Source organism: Argentina anserina, chromosome 3 (genome assembly GCF_933775445.1).
Source record: "Argentina anserina chromosome 3, drPotAnse1.1, whole genome shotgun sequence".
Taxonomy (NCBI): Eukaryota; Viridiplantae; Streptophyta; class Magnoliopsida; order Rosales; family Rosaceae; genus Argentina; species Argentina anserina.
Genome location: NC_065874.1, coordinates 1443112 through 1457780, shown reverse-complemented (window position 1 = coordinate 1457780; position 14669 = coordinate 1443112). Strand labels below are relative to the sequence as shown.

The following is a 14669-nucleotide window of genomic DNA, read 5'->3' as shown; positions in this document are numbered from 1 at the left end:
GCAGGAAGCTGGAATACTGTAACGACCCCAAAATTTCGAGCTTAAAAACTCAAAATTCTAAAGTCGTTAAACACCAAATAATCTCAAATAAATCGAAATCACTAAAGCGTAACAGCGGATCACATCTGAGTTTAAAAATATAACTCAGTCAAGCCGATTATTACAAACCCAAATGATAATTCAACATATAACAAATGGAATTGTATAATCCTCACAACCTCACAAATAAAATCACACCAAATCACACACACAATCCACGCTGGAACCTCACCACGACTGGATGCTATCGACTTCGAGTCTTCGGAGTCGTCACTCAATCACCACTACTCAGCACCTGCGGAAGTATCCCCTACACCATTGAAATTGGTGCACCGGGATTGCAACACAAACCCGGTAAGCTTTACAGCTCGTATGAGTAAAATATTAAAATAACTCACGTCTCATAAAAGACACAACTCCACATCAACACAGTATAATGAAAAATCATGAGAAAACGAGCAACCCATCTGGTTACTCTAATACTTTCACAAAATGGTATCTAATGAGCGCTGGTACACATCCGTTACCCCTCACTTAGTATACCGCTGATGTTGGGCAACCACCCGCCACCCAACATCCAAAACAAGCTGAGTACCCATGAGCAGATAACCACCCGTTACCTCCATGCAGTACTATGGCAGACAGACTAGAGCTCTAACTGTATCGTAACTTTCGCCCGGCCAAAGGCTAGGTTCCGACTTGCCTCACATGTACAATAATCTCACATCATATTGTACCACACATCACGTCCGAAGACAAATCACAATATTTCACATTTTCCGTGATAAAATCATGTACAATAATCACTCATCATATTGTACGTTTTAAAACTTTCACAATATATCCATAATAAAAACCATAACAGTATATTATATAGCAAACTATATATATTCGTATTTATTTACCATTTATACCGCATATACATAGTCCACTATATCCTATACATGTCATATTTCATAAACACCTGAAAAATTACGTACGATAATCTCACATCATATCGTACCATTGAAATCACATACACATGCACAATTTTTCTGTCACCGAAATGACTATTTTCAATGAATTAATAACAGTAAGTAATTTAATGAACTATATATATATATGTACTTATTACCATTATACTGTATATATGTAGCTCACTAAATTATATACATGTTGTAATTCATTTAATAAACACACTTGCAAAATGTTGAATCACCACGAGGGTAGATTCGTAAATTCAGTGAGATTTTACTCACCTTATTGACTTGAGCGTAATCCTCAATTTCCGATAATAATCCCTTTCCTTGATTTAGCGATCACCTTAAAAAGATAAGACAAGCATTTAGAATCGTTTCGTAAACCTTTAAATGCCAAAACAGTAATAATTGGTTACTGTTCAGCAATTTTTGGTTTTACGAAATTACTGTTCACGGTTACTGTGCAATACTCAATTAATACGTATTTCTGTACGTATAAATATTAAATACGTATTTCTGTACGTATAAATATTAATACGTATTTTTGTACGTATAAATATCAAATACGTATTTCTGTACGTATAAATATCAAATACGTATTTCTGTACGTATAAATATTAATACGTATTTCTGTACGTATAAATATTAATACGTATTTCTGTACGTATAAATATTAATACGTATTTCTGTACGTATACGTACGATTTAAATGTAAATACAAATTCAGTAAATAAAATTTACTAAATTACCCTTTTACAAAATTACTTTTTACATTTACTGAAAGTAATTTATAATTACAATTACCGTAGGTAAAACTTAATTACATTTACCATACGTAAATAAAATTTACATTTACTGTTACACAGTAAATTACCAAAATACCCTTTCAGTCAAAACTAATTACACCGCCTCACCCGGCGGCGCGTGTGGCACACGCGCCACCTCCGGCCGGCCGCGCGTGGGGCCCACGCACCGACGCCAACCAAGGCGCGTGTGATGCCACCGCCGCCCCATTCTTCTCCTTTTCTTCTTCCTCCTCCTCCCCGCGGCCTAACGCCGCCTCGTACCCCCTCCTACTAACCTCACGCGCCGCCTAAAGCGGCGGTAACCTCCCCTTCCATCTCTCCCTCCGATCTCCACCAACAACCTCCCAAATCAACCAAAAACATCACACAACAAACACACAATCCATCCTAGCACGTATCTCACCTCAATTTGATGATGGAAAGCTCGTTTGGAGCTCGATGGTGGCGATGAAGATCGTTGCCGAGACTTGCAGAAGCTTGGCAACGTCGGCGTCCTCACGGCGGCGAGTCTCGAGCAGGCAAGCTGAAGGGTGGCAGCTGTGGTCCTCGCGATGTGGTTGAGCCGAGCGGTGCACGTCACGGCAGCCCTGTGTGGGAGATCGCCGAGCAATTCTTCGAGGTGCGGGTGGGAGTGTTTCGGGGAGAGAGCGATCCGAAGGTGAGAGAGAGAGCTCGGGAAGAGGTGAGAGGGTTCGATCGTGAAGGAGAGGAAGATGGGTTTCGGGAGGGAGAGAGCGATCCGAGGGTGAGAGAGAGATGGTCGAGAGAGTGAGAGAGAAGGGAGAAAGGGAGAGCGGCGGGATGAGAGAGACGGGAGAGAAAGGGTTTCTGATTATGGAAACCCTAATCCCATAATTATCTATTTATACTAGTTTCCAAATCGGAAACTAACTTCCGACGTTAATAACTTTCACCTCCGACGTCCGATTCGAACGCGTCACATATACACGAACTCGTATCGACGAGCTCTACAACTTCCGTGAAGGAAGTTTTTGAAACCGAGCGACGGAATAAAAGTCGATAAATTCGTTCGGAAACGTAACGTTTTCTTATTAAACGTTCTCGGAACGCTTCCGTTTCCGTTTCGTAACGATTGCAAACGACTCAAATTCGATTTAAAACAAAATTCACAACTCAATAGAATTTAATTAAATTCAAATATTGTTTGAAAACGAGGGTTATTACAAATACAGTTACTGTATATAGGTTGTTATATCAGTACGCAAAGAAATTTGATGAGGCTATCGGTTCATACAACAAGTCAACAAACCCTTGACCTAGCTATGAGTCTATTACGTAGCTACACTCGCCAAACAAACACCTGTAATTCTTCATATAACATTGGCATTATTTCTTCCAGCCTGTCCATTTCTTTGAAAATATCTAGCTAGCTAGTCGTCTCTAGATTTGTGATGTGTTGTGGATATTACGTGAAGTACAGGTCAACTTTGTGTGGTTAAGGACTCACATTCATCAGTCAATTGGACTGACTCCTTATGAAGTCGGTACTGTCGATTCATTAGGAATTTTCAATTTTGGAGTGCAATAATACAACATACAAATTGTCAAAGCCAAAAGCCTCACAGAGAAGATTAAGCTAACCATGAGTTGCTGTATCGAACAGTTTATCCATGCCCAGAGATTTCTAATTACCTTCCCTCTACAACTTTCCAGCTTCCCCGTGACGCCCTTATGCCAAACCAACCTGTCAGAGACGGCAACGTTTTAGTTTCTAGTAGGAAAATCTTTGCACTAGGGTTCTTCAGCCCCGGAAACTCTCTATCCCATCAGATAATTCATAAATTGTTGCTGTTTGGAAGAACATACTACTTAATTTCTTCAGGCAAGAACAGCCAAAAGAAGCTGAGTAAATAAATGTAGAGGAATCGTCAAGTTATCATATACTGTAAAGGCAGTGATTAGCACGTGTGAAAGAATTTTATCATAATCATATGGTCTTTAATTGTATTTATAAATGAAGAACCGATTAAGCTTGTCTCAAGATAACAAGATTGAGTTCCAATTTGTTTGATTAATAGTTCTTCAGATAATTTTTCCAACCAAATCGTATATTAATACTATGAAAACAAAGGCAAGAACTTGCAAAAGTCATCTTATTTTCCAAGTTTGAAGAACTAAACAAACCATACTGTCAACTTTCATCAAGTCACCAACCGCATATCTTAAAGCATATTGTCATTTTATAGTCGATTTTCTTGGAATTTTACAATCTTGGAGAAGACGAAGTCTCAGCCGCCTGAAATATTCTCTAACATATCTCATGTGTAATCATTTTGTGTAATGTATGTCAGTGGCGGATCTAAGGCTCGAAAGCTAAGTGAGCGGAAAATAATTAACTATGTGGTACGTTCTATTTAGAAAAAAAAAAGTTATGTAGACGATTAGAAGTGCCGATACGGAATAGAAAGCAAGTAAAATCCTTGGATCAATGTCATTTCGGAAAACAAATAAAATAACTGAGTTTCCTAAATGGAAAACCAGGAAATAGAACAAAAATATTGTTGTAACAATAATAACAAGTAATATAGGGAGCAAATAACAAAAAAAAAATAACAAATAATATGCAATATAAGGACCAAATTCCAAGTGGGATGTGAGTGAGCCTATTTTTGTACCCAACTACCCAAAATAATAGTTTCTCTATTTCTTCTTCTCTCCTCTTCTCAAATATGTATATAATAGTCGGTCAATTATAAGAGCTTCTCAATTATAATAGTTTGTTAAAGATTTTTATCAATAAGAACAGTTTTCCTCTCTCATCTTCTCCTCTTCTCAAACCTAGAGCCATATTTTACCCAACAGAGACAACAAACCTTCAGCCATAATAGAAATCTCAAATCCGCCTCTGGTATAAGTCCCAAGTGTACCCAGTCTACTTTTCCATTTATTTTTCTGATCGTGGACTTCGTAGTCTGTCTGGTTACCTTTTCTTCAATGATCAATCCATTGGCAACCAATATCATTAAGCTACAGAAAGGTAGAGAGCTGCAGTATCCTGATTAGGTTAACCATGAATTTTACCAACAAATGGTTTGTCATAGTGGCGTGCCTTGTCTTCCTCTTTCAACCATCCACTTCCTTTGAACTTGATGCCATTACTCAAAATCGACCCATAAACGACGGCGACGTTTTGGTCTCTTCCGATAGAAAGTTTGCACTAGGGTTTTTCAGCCCCGGAAAATCCCTATACCGTTACGTTGGAGTGTGGTATTACCAAATTCCAAACCAAACCATCGTCTGGGTGGCAAATAGGGACAACCCAGTTCCAGCAAATGATACCTCCGGCTTCTTAGCAATTCATGGAAATGGAGGCCTGGTCATATACGGTAAGGACCGAAGTACCCCTATTTGGTCAGCTAATGTTACTCTCTCTTCGCCAAACAGTTCCGTAGCCAAGCTTTTGGATACAGGTAATCTTGTTTTGCTTGAGAATGAGAGTAGCCAACATGCACTTTGGGAAGGCTTTGATTATCCTTCAAACACTATGCTTCCATCTATGAAACTAGGGTTCAACCGCCGGTCTGGCTCGGAGAGGTTCTTAACATCTTGGAAGTCGGAAGATGACCCGGGAATCGGGACATGCGTATACCGATTGGACCCGAATGGACTGCCTCAGATCATTTTGTACAAGAATGGAGCTATACGGTGGCGGGGAGGATCTTGGACAGGCAAGGGTTTGAGTGGTATCCCTGATAGGACGGAAACCAAATTCATCTTCGATGTCAGTTTTGTGGACGATGAAACTGAGGTGTCTATTGTGTATGTTGTTACTGATGAAACAATCTTCTCAAGAACAGTCCTTGATGAATCGGGAACTATTGAACGATCGACATGGAATGGTCAATGGACCAATATCTGGTCGGCTCCGATACAACGGTGCGATAACTACGGCCGTTGTGGTCGGAATGGGAAGTGTGACCCGGATGATGTAGGTACTGTTGAGTGCACCTGCCTACCAGGTTATGAACCCAAGTCACCTACTGACTGGTACCTGAGAGATGGATCGGAGGGATGCGTTCAAGCAAAGGGAGTATCTATGTGTGGAGAGGGAGAAGGGTTTGTGAAGATTTCACGCCTAAAGATACCAGAGTCGTCTGAGGCACTTGTAAACATGAAGTTGAGCTTGAAAGAGTGCAGGCGAGAGTGTTTGAAAAATTGTTTTTGCACTGCTTACTCAACTGTGAATGGAACATCCGAGGGTGGATGCGTGACATGGTATGGAGACTTAATGGACATTAGGACGTTTGCAAATGTTGGTCAAGAATTGTATCTACGTGTCAACGCAAGTGTCTTGGGTACGTATCTTGTTTTTCACTCTCGTTCTTCTCTTAAATTTACCATTCTTTTTTGTTTTAAAAATAGAACAATTGAGTCGTCAATATATTAAAATGTAGGAGGTCAACATAAATATAGAACACTCATCTGGTAGGCACAAATTTAGAACCATGCAAAACAAATTGAGCCTAGCATACTAACCCTAATTGTTCCAATCCCGAAAACTATGATATGATCCACATAAGTAACCAAGTAATCAAGTGTCCTGAATGCAAGACTATTCTCACTTTTTTGGAAAAACCGGAACCACCCTACTCAGAGGAGGTCTCCCCAGATTCAAACAAAAAAAAGTAACAACCTAATCAAAGTCTAAGGCTTGAAACCAGCAAGCCCAAGACCCAAACACTTCAAGCCCCTACCCAAAAACAGAAACTCTAGATCCGCACCTAGAGATCTGGGAACCAACTTACCTGAGCCATCGGCCACTTCTGTTGGTGAAGCAAGTCGACCTCTGTTACCGTCATCGGCCGCCAGCAGTGCCCCACCGACATCATGAAAGCATGGTATTTAAGTGATGGTTATGCAGTGTTTGTTGGTTTGGTTTCTTCACTTGGGTGAAGATGGCCCTAAGCCTTTCAGGCCAGTCAGAAGGGCACTCCCACCTGACAGAGGTGGGTAGCCTCAGAAAATTGGTTAAATTTACCATTCTTAGTAAAGCTCTTTCTCTTAAATTTATCAATCTTAGTAACGCATACGCTGAGTTTTAACTTGCATTGTTCATAGTTTACATATTTAAATGTACCATTGATCGAATGAATTGAACAGTTCGGCCAGGTGCGCATCAAGAAGGTATAAAACAGCTTCATAAAAGCATTAACGACTTACGTGCATCTAGGTTTTCTTGGTTTCGCATGTGTTTTAGTCAAACCCTTGTAAGTCCACTCGAGTAGAAAAATTAGATTGAACTACATGAAGCTTAACTTTAAGCACTTGGGGTAGATTCCATGGACTTGCTCCATGTCTTCATCTGTCACCACCTCAAAATTTCGAGTATGAAACTCAAATTTTGAAGTCATGAAAACTCTAAAACAATCTCAATAAATCGAAATCATTTTAATGTCACAACGGATCATTACTCAGTTCAAAGTACAACTCAATCAAATTGATTATTACAAACCAAATTTATAATTCAACATTATATCGAATGGAAATGTAAAAATTCTCTCAAATCCTCACCACAAGATAGAATAAAACAACTTCAAGTCTTCAGAGTTGTCTGTTGATTTCCACTAATCGACACCTGCAGAATTATCCTTTACACCATCGAATAGGTGCACCGGGATTGTAAACACAAACCCGGTAAGCTTTGCAGCTCGTATGAGTAAAACAACAATATAACCCGCATAAAATATATATACGAAAATCCACAAAGCATCAATCATAAATGCACACATGAGTCATTAGACGGCCTATCTGGTTGTCTAATAATATGAAAATGTATGTGCTCATGAGAAATTGGGTAACCCCTCTGTTTACCCAAATGCATTTATAATACGGGTACTCATGAGCGCTGGTACACCTCTGTTACCCCTCATGTTAGTACGCCGCCGACATTGGGCAACCACCTATCACCCAATATCCAATATGGGTACTCATAAGCCGATAACCCATTTGTTACCTCTCATGCAGTACCTCGGTAGACAGACTACAGCTCTAACTGTATCATAACTGTCGCCCGGCCAAGGCTAGGTTCCGACATGCCAACACGTCCGAAGACTGGTCCGAAGATAGAAAAACACGTCTGAAGACAGAAAAACAAGTCCGAAGACAGAAAACGTTTTAACAAAACTCAATGTTAAAACCACGTACAATAATCATCACATGATATTGTACAAATCAAATCGACAAGCTCAAATAAATAAATATCAACGCTAAAATGAACTCATTCGCAAACGGAAATTATGAAAGTATATAATATAGCAAACTATATATATGTACCTATTTTACCAATTATACACATACACAATCCACTATATCATATAAATATCATAATTCATTCTTTTTAATTAAGCGTAATCATGAATCTCCGCAAGGGTAGATTCATCATTATGAGATTTTTACTCAGCTTATAATCCTGAGCGTAATTTCCATGATTCCGAAAGTGAATCCTTTAGTTCATGTATCGATCACCTAGAATAGATAAGAAGTGAATTTAGAATCGTTACGTAAAACCTTAAATGCCGAAACAGTAATATTTTGTTTACTGTTCACCAATTTCTGGTTTTACAAAATTACTATTCACATAGTACTATTCACATATTACTGTACAAATACATATTAATTACGTAATCATGTACGAATACATACTATTAACATATTTGTGTATGAGTACATAGTATTTACGTATTTTCTGTATATCCAAATACTATTCAAGCGTATATACTGACTCAGTAAATAATAATTACCGATTTACCATTCAGAAATTACTTTTACAATCACTGTACATAAATTACATTTACATTTACCGTACGTAAGATAAATTCACATTTACTGTACATAAATCACTTTTTACATTCACCGTACGTAAAAATAATTTTTACAAAAATTACTGTTTCAAAAATGCGGCGACGCGTGGGGTACATGCGCCACCTCCGACGACCGCGCCACTCTCTGTGGTAGCGCGTGGGGCCCACGCGTCGACTCTAAAACCGGCACGTAGCTCAACACCGCCGCCCCCAAACCCCTCCATTTTCTCTCCTCTTCCCCTCCACGGCCTCCTGCCGCCTCCTACCCTCCTCACGCACCCACACGCGCCGCCCTAGGCGGCGGTATCTCCTCCATCTCCTCTCCTCTGACGAATCTTCCTCAAAATCACTCCATTTCAAACACAATTTCACAAACAACTATCACCACAGCCAAATTAATCAAATCATCACCTAATTCACGCCTTGGAAGCACCGGAGCTCGTCGGAGAGCTTGAACCGGCCGGGCTCGATTCCGGTGAGAAGCAGCACGATCTAGAGTTCCCTCTCCGATCGCAGGTGGCACCGAGGATGAAGAGCGGTGGAGAAGCGCTTGCGTTGAGCCCTGGCTTCGTCGGAGGAGAGCTCCGACGTCGGAGCTAGTCTTCGAGCTTCGAAACGTCGCGCGGGAGCTCACGGCGGCGAGGTGAGGTGCGTCGAGATCGGGGTCGGATGCGGAGGGCCGTGCGACTCTTCTAGGCTAGGCGGTGAGGGCCACAGCGGGCTGGTCGGCGAGATCGCCGGTGAAGGGTTTTCTGAGGGAGAGAGAGAGAGAGAGAGAGGAATCGGGGAGAGAGAGAAGGAGGGAGGCGGGGTGAGGAGAGAGAAAGGGTTTCCGAAAATGGAAACCGTAATCTCCAAAATTCCCTTTGTATACCCACTTCCAAAATCGGAAACTAACTTGCATCATTAATAACTTTCACGTACGACGTCTGATTTGAACGCATGACATGTCCACGAACTCATATCGATGAGCTCTACAACTTTCGTGAATGAAGTTTTCACAAACGAGCGACGGAGTAAAAGTCAATTCTCGCGTCGCAGAAACGTAACGTTTTCTAATTAAAAGTTCCGATAACTTTTTCGATTTTTCAACGTTGCAAAGCGAAACAAACGCGTTTTAATATTCGTACAAAGTTTATCAATTCCTACAAAATCAAATAAATTGATCCCGAAAAATCGGTCATTACATCATCTTCAAGCCAACTCTCAAGTATTTAGTTATATGATCAGACCTGGATATAGATGTCTTTATCTTCTTCTTCTTCTTTTCTTTTTGAGTTTTGACAAAATAACATCGATGTCTTAATCTTGGTAACATCTGAATCCAGTTCATAGAGTTGACCGGTGTAAACTTCGACTCCTGACATATAAAAACTGTCTCTTATACTGTTTCAATTTGTATATTAAGATTTTGTATCGTTTTCTTCCTTCAATCGCCAATCACATCCACAGCCTTTACACATAAAAAATTCACCATAATTTATAGTTGATCGATCAGTAATTCCACATCTTCTTTCTGATACAAAACCAACCTCTAATAGATGTTGACATTCTTGTGTCATCCGGAAAAAATATTTTGCACTCAGATTTTTCCAGCCCCGGAAATATGATCGATATTACCAAGCGAAGTGTTTAGGAAATCGTGTCTGTCATTGACAGACCTGGTCGATCTCCTAGCCATTCTAGGAGACGAGGGCCTTTTGTGGAGGTCCCTCTTTGGTCATCCCCAGTAGAGCGGTGTACGTGATTCTATGGACACTGTGGTCCAGATAGTAGTAACTGTTGCCCGGACTATATGATACCACTGAGTACCCATGCCTAGCTGGGTTTGAACCCAAGTCGCCCACCAATTGGTATATCTCTCAACGGTCTAGTGGGTATAATCGAAAAACGGGGGAGGAATTTGTGAAAATTGTGCGATTCAAGTTTTCCTACCATGAAAATTGATTTATTCTGCAGAGAGGCCAAGTCCAAAGGTTTTATGGTTCTCCAACCAAAATGGCAAAGCTCAATATCTAACCAAAGTACTTTTCTTTTTTCTATGTAGCTCAATATGACAAGTCAAATGGTTCTCCAACCAAAATGGCAAAGCTGGCCATTTCAATAATATCTGTTCTACTGTTCTTTCTTATGGTTTTCCTCGTGTACTGGCTGGTGAAGAGGAAGTTGACAGGTAAAGAGTTTTTTGAAGAGAGAATAACAAATCACTCAGATATTTCCCAACAAGTTTTCCAATTCTGTTACATCGAGATCTATGATTTATGGTCGAGAAATAAATCAGTTGCTTACTATAGCTTCATGCTATGGACTAGTTCTGCAGTCTCTCACAATAGTGAATGAGATTGACAAATAGACTTGGCCGGATTGATTACTTTTAATTTGTATGGCAGGCAAGAAAAGGCCAGACAAAGTTGTATCAAGAGTGGGGTCAATGTACCTCGAAAAGTCTATTGGGGATCTTGATGATCAGAGTACAATAAACTCATCAGAGTTGCCATTTTTTGACCTAAGCATCATATCTGCAGCCACAAACAATTTCTCTGCATCTAACAAGCTTGGAGCAGGCGGTTTTGGCTCAGTTTATAAGGTAATTTCTTTCATAAACTTGTATGATATAGTTCTGATATTGTATGTACTCATTGATTGGTGTTTACTTTATTTTATTTTTTGGTTGTTAAAATCTAAGCGTACTTACCATGACAAAGACAATGAATTGGGTGTTGCTGAGTTTAATTTCGATCATATTTTCAGGGAGTGCTTTCTAATGGGAAGGACATAGCAGTGAAAAGACTGTCTAAGCAGTCTGGCCAAGGAACTGAAGAGTTTAAGAATGAAGTTATGCTAATTGCAAAACTACAACATAGAAATCTTGTGAGGATTTTCGGCTGTTGTGTTCAAGATGAAGAGAAAATGTTGATATATGAATATGTGCCAAACAAAAGTTTGGACTATTTCATTTTTAGTATGTCCTCTATATGCTTTCCTATTTTGAGTTGTCACTTAGAAACAAAAGGCAAAAAAGAACCTAGTCTAAATTTGTTACACTTTCAGATGAAACCAACAGAACACTTCTAGATTGGAAGAGACGGTTTGAGATAATCTGTGGGATTGCTAGAGGAATCTTATATCTTCATCAAGATTCAAGATTAAGAATCATCCATAGAGACTTAAAGGCCAGCAATGTTCTACTGGATGCTTCTATGAACCCCAAAATTGCAGATTTTGGTCTGGCTAGAATCTTTAGAGGAGATCAGAATGAAGCACTTACAAATCGTGTGGTGGGGACATAGTAAGTAAACTTCCTCCAAAGTAAAAAATTTAACATCTATTCCATGTCACATGTGTTTATCCATTCCCACTTTCATAAACCACATACGTGATAAAGCATCACACTTCTGTTTATTGCTGCAGTGGTTATATGTCGCCAGAGTATGCGATGGAAGGATCGTATTCGGTCAAGTCAGATGTATATAGTTTCGGCATTTTACTACTAGAGATCATTAGTGGTAGAAAAAACAGTGGTTATTATGATGAAACATATCCCGACTCCAATTTAGTTGGACACGTAAGCTTACAAGATATCCAAACAATGACACCAATCCCCTACAATTCATGCTAATTTAGTGATGTATTTTGTTTTCAGGTTTGGAATTTGTGGAGGGACAATAATGCCTTGGAAATAGTTGATTCATCTCTGGGAGACCCAATCCAGTTTGATGAAATTCTGAGATGTATACAAATTGCGCTCTTGTGCGTGCAAGACTTCCCCACTGAACGACCAACCATGTCAGCAGTTCTTGTAATGTTAAGCAATGATGCAACTCTTCCTCCGCCAGGAAAACCGGCATTTATAGTGAAGAAAGCTGGTACTAGTGAAGATAATTCAATCAATTATGTGACATGTTCTATTGTAAGAGCTCGGTAGAGGCCAACAGACTGAGAGGTATTCATACTAATCAAGGTGCTTAATCTTTAACGATGTATTGGCTTCTAATTAAAGAATGTATGTGGAACAATTACAATCAAGCTAGTGTGCGGCATGATTGATCACATATCAATGCTGGACTTACAGACTTGAAAAGTCTGAAATTGCAAACGCTAAACTCTGAAAAGTCTGAAATTGCATTATGTCGGTATATCTGGTTTCAAGTGTAATAACCCTAAATTTCAAATACATTATTTGAGTTAATTTGAGTTCTATAAAGACTTGAATTTTAGTTTAAATGAATGTGATTGTTTGCGATGTTTCGAAACGAAAAACGGAAACGTTTTCGGAACGTTTATTAAGAAAAACGTTACGTTTCCGAACGTAATTATCGACTTTTATTCCGTCGATCGGTTGCGAAAACTTCCTTCATGAAAGTTGTAGAGCTCATCGATACGAGTTCGTGGGTATGTGACGCGTTCGAAACGGACATCGTACGTAAAAGTTATTCACGTCGGAAGTTAGTTTCCGATTTGGAAACTAGTATAAAAAGGAATGGTTTTCTTTCTAGGGTTTCCATAACAGGAAACCCTTCATTTTCCGCCGCACTCTCTCTCTCTCTCTCTCTCTCTCTCTCTCTCTCGGCCCGACTCTCCTTCTCCCCCTTCGAATTTCCTCTCGCCGATCTACCACCCCAGCCCTCCGTGGTCCTCACCGCCGCTTCACACGACACCGCAAGGACCTCCGCGTCGGACCCCAAGCCAATGAAGCCATACCTCGTCGTCGTGAAGCAGTGAGCCACTACCGAACCTTCTGCAGATTTCCTCCGCCGCTGCCAAGCTACTCCGGCGCTCCCCACGGCTCGATCGAGGTAAGGGATGATGGAATATGGTTGTGGTGATGATTTTGTTTGGTTTTTGATTTGATTTGAGGGAGTTTGTGGTGGAATGGGGGAGAGGGTCACCGCCGCCTAGAGGCGGCGCGTGAAGGGGAATGGGGCAGCCTAGGGGTGGTCTGCGACCATAGAGAGAAAGAGGAGGAGGAGAGGATGGGTTTCGGGCCGGCGGTGGCGTGATACGCGCCGTGGTTAGCCTCGGCGCGTGGGGCCCACGCGCAGCCCGCCGGAGGTGGCGCGTGTGCCACACGCGCCGCCACGTGCGGCGGTGGGACAAGTTTTGACAGAAGGGTATTTTTGTAATTTACTGTGTACGGTAAAAGTAAATGTAATTTTTATTTACTGCGGTAAATGTAATTAAATTTTACCTTCGGTAAATGTAATTATAAATTACTTTCGGTAAATGTAAAAAGTAAATTGTAAAAGGGTAATTTAGTAAATTTTATTTACTGAGTTGTATTTACATTTAAATCGTACGTATACGTACAAAATACGTATTAATATTTATACGTACAGAAATACGTATATAATATTTATACGTACAGAAATACGTATCTAATATTTATACGTACAGAAATACGTATCTAATATTTATACGTACAGAAATACGTATATAATATTTATACGTACAGAAATACGTATTTAATATTTATACGTACATAAATACGTATTAATGTTTATACGTACAGAAATACGTATTAATATTTATACGTACAGAAATACGTATTAATATTTATACGTACAGAAGTACGTATTAATATTTATACGTACAGAAGTACATATTTAATATCTATACGTACAAAAATACGTATATAATATTTATACGTACAGAAATACGTATATAATATTTATACGTACAGAAATACGTATTAATTGAGTATTGTACATTAACCGTGAATAGTGAACAGTGAACAGTAACTTCGTATAAACCAAAATTGCTGAACAGTAACCGTATATTACTGTTTTGGCATTTAAAGGTTTACGAAACGATTCTAAATTCTTTTCTTATTCTTTTAAGGTGATCGTTAAATCGAGGAAAGGAATTAGCATCGCGAATTGTGGAATTACGCTCAAGTCAATAAGGTGAGTAAAATCTCACTGAATTACGAATCTACCCTCGTGGTGATTCAACATTTTTACAAGTGTGTTTATCAGATGAATTACAACATGTATATAATTTTGTGGACTACATATATACTGTATAATGGTAATAAGTACATATAT

The 14669-nt window shown here is 39.6% G+C and overlaps 1 protein-coding gene across 2 annotated transcripts; it reads left to right on the top strand.

Annotated features, from left to right (window-relative positions):
* Positions 1 to 4621: 4621 nt before the first annotated feature.
* LOC126787657 (G-type lectin S-receptor-like serine/threonine-protein kinase At1g11410) lies at positions 4622 to 12772 on the top strand. 2 transcript variants are annotated; one of them, XM_050513546.1, is made up of 7 exons: positions 4622 to 6120; positions 10673 to 10798; positions 11016 to 11212; positions 11377 to 11587; positions 11677 to 11914; positions 12037 to 12190; positions 12269 to 12772. In XM_050513546.1, the coding sequence occupies exons 1-7, from the start codon at positions 4836 to 4838 to the stop codon at positions 12548 to 12550; spliced, it is 2493 nt and encodes an 830-aa protein (XP_050369503.1). In that variant the 5' UTR covers positions 4622 to 4835; the 3' UTR covers positions 12551 to 12772. The 2 variants fall into 2 exon arrangements, with proteins under 2 accessions (XP_050369503.1, XP_050369504.1); XM_050513547.1 differs by lacking the exon at positions 10673 to 10798.
* Positions 12773 to 14669: the final 1897 nt, after the last annotated feature.